An 11,465-nucleotide genomic window follows, 5' to 3' on the forward strand; every position below is an offset into this window, starting at 1 on the left:
TTAGGACAAAGAGTTTGATGTGTGATGCATGAACACAACAGCAACGATACCACGGATTAAAAGAACACAAAAACACCCATACCTTTATCCTTTTAAAGTATCATCAATTATAAGCCTATAGGTAGCACTTTTTTCAAATATAGCTTACCTTATTTTGGATTCAGGCTCTGCAAATCTTCCTAAACACACGAACATGCTGCACAATTTATTCATAAACATGAACTCATTATACATAACCTCACATAACCACATTATTTCTGAGCTGCTCAAGTGAAAAATAATAATTTAAACTCTGTGTACAGCACACTACTGGTGGTAAAAAGGTGTTTCTTCCCTCTTTTTGATCCCTTGCTTCCTCTCCGCAGTCTCATATGAATAAATTTGTGGCATCTTCAGTTTTTGCAAGGTTTAGCTCTTTCGAACAATGTGCAGGGCAGAGGCAGACGTGGAGAGGAGGCTGTATGTGATTTTTTTTCCCTTCCCTGCTCAATTCTCTGAAGAATGTGGACACATGATGACAGCGGCACAACATAATGCAGAAAATAGAAAAAGTAGCTTAGCGCTAGTCACAGGCTTGACAGGAACACTGCATGATATACTGTGCTCAACAATACAAACAATACAATGAACATGGCTTCAGCATTAGTTCCTGACACAACAAGACAATCTGCAGTCAGTAAGAAATGCAGTGGGGATAAAAGTCAATTACACAATGCAGTATGCTATATTCCACATATGTAAAAGTAAATGTATCTCGGGGTTTGCTATAACAAGATTTTACAAATGTAAAAAAAAACGTGGTTGTAAAGATGAGTTCTTCATGTTACCAGTGTCCGTGTGAGGGGATCAATTTGTATGTAGGAGCTTTGTCTCAAGGTGAGAAGCAAAAACAAGAAAAAGACTTCTTTTAGTCTTGCTCAAAGGGGTAAATCATATGATTTGACTTATTGTAGTGTTGCATTTAAGTACAGGAGTCAACTGTAAAACTTTAAAGGGGCACTCTTTTTACTCTTCATCAGGAGTACTACTCAGTCTGTGAAAACAGCTGGATAATGCCTTCTGTGGCTTCGCAGGCAGCTTTCTAAAACTTGATGATAAAAAAAAAACGTAGTCCTGACGGTTTTATCAAGACACCATTGAGTTGCATTATGGGAATCCAGTATAGGATCCAGTATTTTTGGCACTTGACCCACACTCGGGACAAAAAGTCAGGATATCTTGGTCTCTGCTGCTTTTTTTTTGCTTGTGAGGCAGATTACTTCATGAAAGTGCAATACTAAATTGCTGGAGTACAACTTTAAATTGCTAGAGTACCCCCTAGAATGTAGTGAACAAAAAGAAAAAGACGAATAAATGAATATTTGTTCTCACAAGCCTTCACAGGGAACAGAGCTTCCAAAACTGGTAGCCATTTTTAGTGCCAATGAAGTTGATCGAACAGTATTTTAAAATCATATAAGAATTACATTATGAGGCTGTATGTTATTTTACTGAAATCTTGACTTTGATGAAGGTTCTTCCTCTCGCAACTTACTCCTTCTGGTTCTGATCATTGTGGTAATCTACTGTAAGAGTAGTAACAATAGCTTCAAAACAGTTTCCGTTTACCTGACACTTTTATCACATAAGTGAGTGAGACTGTGAGTTCACACACCTGCCAAGCTCCAATCTGCTGAGGTGGAGCTTGCTGTTGCTAATAACACACCTCAAGCAGCACCTGACTGAATGCATACCTGAATGTTCTGGCAGAAATAAGCTACTGCCATGTAGGCTTGTCTTCTTATTTCCAGGCTACATTCACTTTACAGCAGATGTAGGACTTTCTTTGTGGAGATGGCTTGTAGTATCTGAGTGATGGGCTGTGGGAACAGTAAGGGGCTGCCTGGGGCATCCAAGAATGGCTATGTAAGTGTAGTGCAATCGCTTGTGGCCTTTAGTAAAGCACATGATCATGATGAGCCAAAGAAGCGTACAGAGAAGCAAAGAGGTCCATGGTTTTCCACCAGCGTTAAGAATCCTCAACCAGCATCGAACAACCAACAGCAGACGCTCAGAGATGGACGACACCGGGACAAAGTTGCCATGTATAAGGACAAGTTTGATCCACGTGTGACAGCAAGGTAAATATTGATAGTAAGGACTCAATTTTTTAAATACACTACACTATACACTATAGTGTTCAACAGTATATAATAAAGGGAAAGCTTTAAAGGGAAAAAAGCTGAGAGACTTTCAAATAAAGATCTACTTTTTGGAACACCCATTTTTCAAGTAACCTATAAAATCTCCTTGAATTCAGCAGTATAGCATCACAGTGCTTATTTTGTAGTTAAACTGTTTTGTGCCAACATCAGTTATGTTAAAATGTGACTTTTTGTTTCTGCCAAAAACAAATAAACAATTAAAATCATGACGATTCTTTGAAAAATGTCAACAAAAGACAAACATGTTGGTCTAGTCTGCTTTTGTCTGTCCAATTTCAAGTAACTTACTGTGTTAAAATAAATAAACATATGCTGAATAACTGAGGCCGCACTGTAAACAAGTGATATTATCTCAACCCTGTGAGCAGCCTGTTTTTTCAATTTCTTTTCAAAATAACTTGCAGCGCAACACAAGGTGAAATGACTTATTAAGAGCATTCGCAGAGCTCATGGGAGCCTTTTAATGTCACCAGCTTTCTCATTCTACTCAGCCTACCGCCGCCAACTTTCATGCCATACAGTTTATTAGCAGTAACAGTAGACATTCATTTGAGAGGCGTAGGCCTTTTAATAGCTGAAGTTTGCCTTCCTGTACTTGTCAGATCAAAGTGTAGAAACAATTAAAGCAAGAACTGATGTCTTTAAGGGAAGTGCGTGTCTCGCTCTACATCTGATGAGTCACTGCTTATATGAAGTATTGCCTCGTTCATCAGTGATTCATTTTAGATGTACATATATACATATGAATTTGCCAGGTCGACTTTGCTGCAGTAGGCCATACAACATGTAGATATCTTCCCATACATCACAGCTGCAGCTGCAGCAGACGCTGAGTGCTTTGCAACAGTGTCCCATGAGATAGTTATGCTGTAATGAGTCATCATTCCCCTTCTGCCCTGTCAGATACAACATCAAGGCTCTGATCGGTAGAGGAAGCTTCAGCCGTGTTGTGCGCGTGGAGCACAGGGCGACTCGCCAGCCCTTCGCCATAAAAATGATGGAGGTAGAGGCCCCGGGGGGTCGTGAGGTGTGCGCCTCGGAGCTGGCAGTGCTGCAGCGGGTGAGCCATTCTAATGTGATTCAGCTGATCGAGGTGTTTCAGTTTCCGCAACGGGTTTACATGGTGCTAGAACTGGCCACAGGCGGGGAGCTGTTGGATCGTGTCATCAGCAGGGGCCACTTCACAGAGAGGGACGCTACCCAGGCCCTCCGGATGGTGCTGGCTGGGGTGGAATACCTGCACAACCTGGGTATCACCCACAGGGATTTGAAGCCGGAAAATCTTCTGTACTACCACCCCGGGGCCGACTCCAGGCTGCTTGTTACTGACTTTGGTCTGGCCACTTTTGGCGGCACAGGGTCTGAGGTTTCAGGCCCTGACAGAAGAGATGGCGGAGGTCATACCGGAGCCGACAGGACTTGGTCCCTCAGAACCACCTGTGGAACTCCTGAGTACTTGGCCCCTGAGGTGTTGCTGAGGAAACCCTATTCCTGTGCAGTGGACATGTGGGCCCTAGGAGTGATCACCTACATTGTGTTGAGTGGATCCATGCCTTTCGAGGACGACAGTCGCACGCGGCTCTACAGATCCATTGTGAGAGGAAAATACAGTTTCCATGGAGATGTAAGTTCACTGGGTTTTTCATTGGAGATTGCAGTTTTGTTCAGTAACTATTTCTTTGTAGTAAAGTTCTAGATGCAAAAAATACAATTTTATTACCAGCTCAGTATCCCTTGGAAATACAGATGCATTTTACAAATATATATATATTGGACACCATGATTTATATCCAATGCCAATGTTAGTGTGCCTAAGGGTGCGGAGGTTGTGGTGGATGGGCATGTAGTGCGTGTATGGGCATGCAGCAGGCTAACTTGGCTAACAAGTTGGCTAACTTGCAAACTTTTTGCACACAATAGCAAATTGTCCCTAGAAGCTCTTAATTTTTTTGTTTTGTGGATGCTGACCAAAAGCTCAGGAACACAGTTTAATGACAAAAGCTCTTGTTCTTTGGCCAGCTGAGGTTTAACCCAATGAATAAGACTATTTCTGCTTCCAGCGTAGCCTAAAAAAACTCTTTTAAATAAAACTCCCATCTGCCGTTTCCATTTTGACATTCGGCCTCTTCCCCACAACACAATCTGGTTTGTTGCGTATGATGCGCATGCTTTGTTTATCCAACCCTAGCCACACATCCTTCACATATGGCTGTTACATCTACTCACTGCACAAGAGTGATTCACACATTAATCATTATGCTATTAGAACTACCAGAAATAGCTACATTATTCCATCCTTGCCTGATAAAAGTAGAACATTTTCAACTGAGCATGTAGCAGTGCAGGCGTGGTAACAAGGTACATTTTTCCTCCTCTCCAGTCCTTCCTCTGCAACATTGTAAAGTACAAGAATGGATATGCGAAAGTTTGTTGTGGTGTCTCGAGTTTCCACTTGCTATGGCTCTTTGAGAATGCTCCGAAATGGGGAAAAGGCTGCCCTGCATGTTTTTTTTTTCCTCTGTCATACAACTGGGTATTTTTAACAGCCTATTCTGTCAAGCTCAGTGGTGAGTTCGGGCTTGTTCTTTCACGCTGATTACACCCAAGGCTGGATTATTCACTGGGCTTTAAGCCTGGCCCGATTCTCAGGGATGCAGTCTGACATTTTAGTCTGGCATACAAGAGACTCCCTTACATAGGCCCTGGACTATTATCCCTGTGTTTACCGCTGCACTGACCACCAACTGAACAATAGTGCAAAACCCTTCTAGAGTTTATGCAACGGCTTATTTCACGTTTTTCATGGTGGCTTTCGACACAGCTCATATGTAGGCCACACTAGTGGGGAAAAATCCTTGGGAACAAAGACGAAAACCACATTTCATAGGACCCCACGTATAGCATCTAACATCCCACTGAGATACAGTGAAGGCATCAATCTGTAAATTCATATGATGACAATATGAAGACATCATACATGGCTGAGTAGCGGTGCAGGGCTTGATGGATCAGCCATCAATCACATTCCCATCTTGACAAGACACTTATTCTCCATCATGTGTAAGTATCCGCCCTCTCAGATAGACTGACAACACACACACACACACACACACACACACACACACTGTGATAATAATTTTGTAATGTCTGATGAAGGTTCACAAGTATCCACAAAATGTGGACCTCTGCCATCACAAGGGTTCTTCATGTCATTCAGAAGGGTGCTTCTCTTTGGAACAAGAACAGTTTCAACAGCGTGAGCAATTCCCACCACATATTAAAATTGACTTGAAGAGTTTCATTTGAAACGAGCTGTCCGCCAATTGAACAAAGTGACACAGAGACCAGCAAAATGTGCATGATGCCTTTCATAACAACGTGGAGGAATAAATAATACTGACTGACTGGATCCTCTGTGCTTCAGTGAAATACCAGAGCAACATAAACACATCCAGTAAGGGTTTCAATGCAAAATAAGACATTTTTTAATAAATCTCTAAAATCCTAAAACGCTGTAATAAGCAAGGAGTGATGTCTTTTTGACAAGATTTACTTGTCACTGTAATTAGATGCCAATACAATAGGCCTTTTTCACAGCAGACATTTTAACTTATGGTAGGAAGAGCACAGGTTAACATTAACAATCTTTCCATTCTATTCAAGTGTCCCAGTAAGCCAGGACTCTGAAACCAAGGCAGCTAAATGGAATTCAGCCATCATGAATTGATTATTTACACCTGTGCTTTTCCTACCGTGACATGCTAAAATGCCATCAGTGAAAAAGACCTAGAGACCCGAATAAAAATGACACAATCACACTGCAGTCAGAGCGCCAATAGAGCCTTTAAAAAGGATTATGAAACCAATACTGAAATGCGTCACAATCATGGGACGCTGCAGTCAAACCCAATATGCATAAGGTGAGAGGGCTGACACACTTAGACAAACACATTCACGTGTGGAAAGATGTGAAAAGTTACAAGTACAATTTGGCACAACAAGGGCCTATAAATGATAATAGCTTTGGTAAATGGAATAGGAAAGAGGTTTCCTCTTTTGGTAAATTAAGATGCAAATTAAAACCCAAATACTCCTTGTAATCTTCTTTTGCTGCATTGTTAAACCCCTTTACAAATTCCACTATTTATTTATTTATTTATACCTATCAGTCTACTTTCATGAATTCCCTTCAAATCATGTCGAGAGTGAGTTATTCATTTAAAGTCTGAAAGTAATTTAAAGTCCAAAAGTCGCAAACTGTTCAGAGGATCCTAAATAAGCATTCAACAAAGAAGTGTAGTGAAAAGGATCAACTTCAGGAACTATCATTTTTCCAGATGGACAGATTTTGAAAGTTACTCTTTTTCTCCACTATGCAAATTAACACTCAAGGGCTGCAATTACAAACATTCTTCCAAAAGTATCAGTAACCTTTTATGTTTATTGAAGCAGAATAGGGAGATGTAGTAAATGTGTGTGTGTGTGTGCGTGTGTGTGTGTGTGTGTGTGTGTGTGTGGGCTAGGGGTTTCAGCAGTAAGATGGAGGTGAGACTCACTAAGAAATGCAAATAGCCTCAGGTACCTGCCCACTAACCAGATCCCTCTGCCTCCCCAGCACCCCTCAGCCCTTCCCCACAGCATTAGCGACACACTCACATGCATACATTTCTCCCGCAGGTGCAACAGCCCCCGGCCTAAAGACCTGTAGTGCAGACTCACACTGATGCGTTTACTCAACAGCGGGAGGAAGGAGTTGGGGAGGGTGGGGGAGTCGGGAGAATGGACGGCAGGATGGAGGAGATTGAAGGGAAAAGAAAGAGGGGGGCAGAGGAAGAGCGAGTGTAGCCTCGGGGGCTTTTCGCACCTTATCACTCAATCCGTTCGCTGCACGTTGGACAAAGCATTTCCCTCGCACGGAATCAGGGCATCTCATCTGATGTGTGTGTGTATAAGTGGATTTCTGTGTGTGTGTGTGTGTGTGTGTGTGTGTGTGTGTGCATGTCTGCATGCATGCATGTGTGCTCCTGTCATGGCAGCCATCTGTATGTAAAGCACAAATCCTTGCTTTAGTTCAGGCCAGACAGCAGCCTGGTAACCTCCTCTGCATTCTGCTGCTGTGTTATTGGAGACACACTTTCCTGACCCAACCCAAACATCTGCATCTCTCAGCAGCAGCAGGGCAACCTGGGTAACGGTTAGCCCAGTCTGCCCCCTAGTGAGCAACATGTGAACAAATTCAGCCTCCACTTAGCCACAGTGTATTGTACATGACAGCCCAATCTCTCCTGCATCCGGGTATTGATATTTTGATTACTGTGGTTTTAGCTGCGACTTTCACCTGAATTAGCAACAGGCCACCTTCCCCATTTGGATTCATTATGATGAGTCATGTTTAAACTTGGCTTTGTTTGTCAAGAAATGCTGCCAGGTGAATCAGATTTAAGTCAATTGTGAGGCGTAGACTCTCATGTGGAGTAGTTCATTACTCAAAGGTTTATTATCCTCATGATTGCATTAGCATAATCCAACCTTCTAGCGTTTTCTTCATTTGTTGCAATTACAGCTTTGTCAGGTAAAGATGTAGCATGCCGCAAACACAGTCAGCGAAGCTTCTCATCCATTCTAACAAGATGTTGCTCAATAAGCCAAGCCCCGTAGGTTTCTCTGCTGCCTAAGCTATATCTGCACTCCACTTGTCTCCCCCCTTCTCCCTCCTCTTCGGCTAGCTCAACAGTGATGTATAACACCGGCTCTCGCCCCCTTCCTCCAAACACAATAAAGCCTTTTGTATTTTGACGTGAAAAATGTTCTAAATAAGGGAGAGAGATACACTTCCTGCAGGTGTCTCAGGTCCAGGAAAATAAACACAGTGTCTCTTCTTCTTTAGGTTGATAGCAGGAGGGAGGGAAACTTTTGCTCCCTCGAAATCATTCCCACCTTGCGAAGGCTTCGCCATCTCTTGTACGTAGCCGGCATGCACTAAACTCATGTGTTCCCATCATTTCAGATCAAGGACAAAAGGCATCCGCTAGCCTCGGCTGCTATCAAATGTGTGTTTCATGACACAGCAATAAGGAGCTTCACTGAATCACCACCAGTGCTAGATGAAGAGGGATGTCAGACTTGTTAGTTGTGGGAGCTCAATCAAACACTTTCTCTCCTTCCCAGGGAAACCGAGTGTCACTCTGCCTGCCTCTCAGGTGTGAAATAACAACACAATGAGAAGAAAGTTAGAGTGAGAAGCATTTTTATGACTCTTTCGGCAGGCGGCTCTGCACCTTGCGCTGTGCTCGCACACACTTCTCTCCAGTCAGTGCACTGTGAGAATAAGCGAGTCCCTGCTTCTTTGAATTCCTCTCACTGGCAATAGTCTCGCGATTGTCAATTTCATGCTTGATTAATTGTCATTACTCGGCGAGAGACAAAAAAAAAGGGGAGAGAAATGCATTTCAGGATTAAAATGGAGAGCGAGACCTCCCTAAAGAGTGAGATTTAGTCTGTGCGAGGTTGAGCGAAGAATGAGAGTATTTTGCTTTTACTGTATTTAGCTTTTATTCTCCTCAGCCAGACACAGTAGAGAATTATTAGCATATCAAGGACAAGAGAGTGAGATAGAAGTGATGAAGGAAGCAGTCACTGAATTATGCTTATCATTACCTGACTTCATTCAAACAATCCCAACTAACCGTCATGCAGAGAAAGACGGCCTGTTTGCTTTTTGGCATTGATGAAGGTTCTTGTGTTATGGCCCACTCGCCATATGCAATTGTCTTCTGCCATCTTTTTAAACTGATGCCACAGCCATCTGATTCAATGTCTGTATCAGTAATATTATATGAAAAATAAGACGGAAACATAAAGGTCATCAGTTTCCCGAGGCAGGCCTCCACAATGTTGTCGTCATGACAGAGAACCAAAGCCATGATGAATAATTTAATGATTCTGAATTATGATAATGATTCAGATGTCTTCTCTCCCACTGGAAAGATGGCAGATTTCAAAGCATTCTTGAATGTCAGATTGGGTCATGACAAGGGGAATGATTTGCTATTTGAATTAACAAAGAGCAAAAGATCCCAGCGCGGCTCACCTGTGGTGCCTTTATTGTGAAGCTAATGCAGGCAAAGAATAAACATGCGCCCAAATCCCACACATACGGCAGGGCTGTCCTACCTCCCGGGCTTCATATTCTGTCAGCCAAGACTGCTGCTTTCCTTTGCCCAGTGACATTTAGCTTTCCTTTGAGTTTAGTTCTGCTTGTTAGTCCTGCAGAGCACAGGGATCAAAGTTTTATTGCTTTGTTAGAATGAAATCTTGCATCCCGCTTTGAAGAGGCTTTGAATGTGTGCAGACGCCTCATCTAGATACACAGCCACCCAGTCCTTTCAGAGGACTGCGGGTTCCAGAGTGTGTAGGCTGAATTGACATCTTCTGGGGCTGGGAGTGTTTCTATATTAACATTGATGGCAGTCACTTTGCTCTGCTTCTTCTACTCCACAGCCTTGGCCCTCAGTGTCCAACTTGGCCAAGGACTTTATCCAGCGCCTGCTGCCGTTGGACCCGGTCACCCGCCTAACGGCCAACCAAGCCATCCGTCATCCCTGGGTGGTCACCATGGCAGCCGGCTCCTCCATGAGGAACCTTCATCGATCTATTTCCCAGAACCTCAGGCAGCGGACATCACGCTGCTCCTCCCGGTGCCCGAGCAGCACCGCGAGCTCTGGCGAGTCCAGTAGCGTGGGCCTGGGAAGGCTAACGTCGCTGGAGAAAAACCAAGAGCAGCAGCAAGGCAGAGCATCTGGACTGACTCAGCCTCAGAGAGCACTACAACATCCAGCCAGAGGGCTCCAGGAGCATCATTGCCATCTAACTAAAGTACCAGATTCATGAGAGGGCTAATAAGGGGATGGGACCAGCTGCCCTAGCTCAGTGTGTATTGCATTCACAAACCTCAGAGCTGCCAACAGGGAGCCAAAGTGTCTAGGACAGGTGTTATGACAAAAAAAAGTTTCCTCCCTTCTCTGGACTTCAATCAGGCTTCTCTACTGGAGTAATAACCCAGGTTCCCCTGAAGGCTGAGTTCCATCCTCCATTAGTTCCTCGTGGTTGGGTTAAGCTGTTAGTGAATATCCTTCAGTTTTGAGGTCCAGGCTTATATTGAGACAGAGCTGTCCACCTCCACAAGGTCTCTAGCCCCTGGTTATTCACACAGCTCAGACTAATGGGTTCAAGGTCTCATCTAGATCATTATGAGTCACCACATTACCTGCCAGTGAAGAGGTTCATTCCAAAAACGAGAAATTCATCATTTGAGAAATGGGAGCTAATCTTAGCAAGGATGATGTAAAAAGTAGAAAACTTGCTTCTTCTGCTCGTTTTTTAAAATAGAATTTGAACTCCCCACCGCCAAACAGCAGGAAGATTTACATTTTTTAACATTTTTAGGCAGAAAGAAGGAAACATGCTGTAGTCTTTCCTTTTGTTGTCACTCCTCCTACATAGCAGCACCCACAGTCCTGTGTAACCACTGAAAGCACAATCCAGATATTTGGTGACAGGCCTCTATCAAGTTAAAATTAAGCTCTGGGTTTAAAGAGCTCTCTACTCTCCCCCAAACATTATGTAAGCTGTAAACAACAGCATTTTCAAAATAACTCTTTTTTTTCTGGAAGTTTTAAATTAAAATGGTAATTCTATTATGCAACAGTAGAAAAAGTTCTGAGAGTGCATTAAATTGTAAGTAGGATGCATAATTACCAATTATATATGATATGATATACAATATCTGAATGCAAGACAGATTTGAACAGAAGGACTAGTAGAAGGAGAAGACACAAACACCTCATAGACTATAGAACTACTTTCTATGAGACTATAGAAAAGTGTGATTTTGTGATTTAAAAATATAAAACATTCATCAGCCCTTTAGGAATAACTTTAATTTATTGATGTTGCAATCATGTGTCTAATAAGAGAAGAGTGGCACATTGTTTTTAAAGTGAGAAAAAACACTATTTTGTCCTATTTTGGACCTTATATTTCACCCACAGTCATTCAAGACGGAAATACGATTTTAACCGTCTTTGTGCTATTCTTGATGTTTTTTGAGCCTCGGGTGTATATGTATTTTTTGAATTATTGAATAAATCCAATCAATCAAATGTGTCGTGGCAAAATGCAGTTAAAAGCTCCAGAAAAAGCTAAAACCTTGCTTGACCAAGCAGTTTCACAAAATTATCTTAGGTCCACATACTTTCAGCC

The 11,465-nt window shown here is 42.6% G+C and overlaps 1 protein-coding gene across 1 annotated transcript; it reads left to right on the forward strand.

Annotated features, from left to right (window-relative positions):
* Positions 1 to 1,854: 1,854 nt before the first annotated feature.
* LOC139304606 (serine/threonine-protein kinase H1-like) lies at positions 1,855 to 10,094 on the forward strand. Its single transcript, XM_070928535.1, has 3 exons — positions 1,855 to 2,120; positions 3,108 to 3,828; positions 9,705 to 10,094. The coding sequence occupies exons 1-3, from the start codon at positions 1,855 to 1,857 to the stop codon at positions 10,092 to 10,094; spliced, it is 1,377 nt and encodes a 458-aa protein (XP_070784636.1).
* The last annotated feature ends 1,371 nt before the right edge of the window (positions 10,095 to 11,465 follow it).

Source organism: Enoplosus armatus, chromosome 21 (genome assembly GCF_043641665.1).
Source record: "Enoplosus armatus isolate fEnoArm2 chromosome 21, fEnoArm2.hap1, whole genome shotgun sequence".
NCBI lineage: Eukaryota > Metazoa > Chordata > Actinopteri > Centrarchiformes > Enoplosidae > Enoplosus > Enoplosus armatus.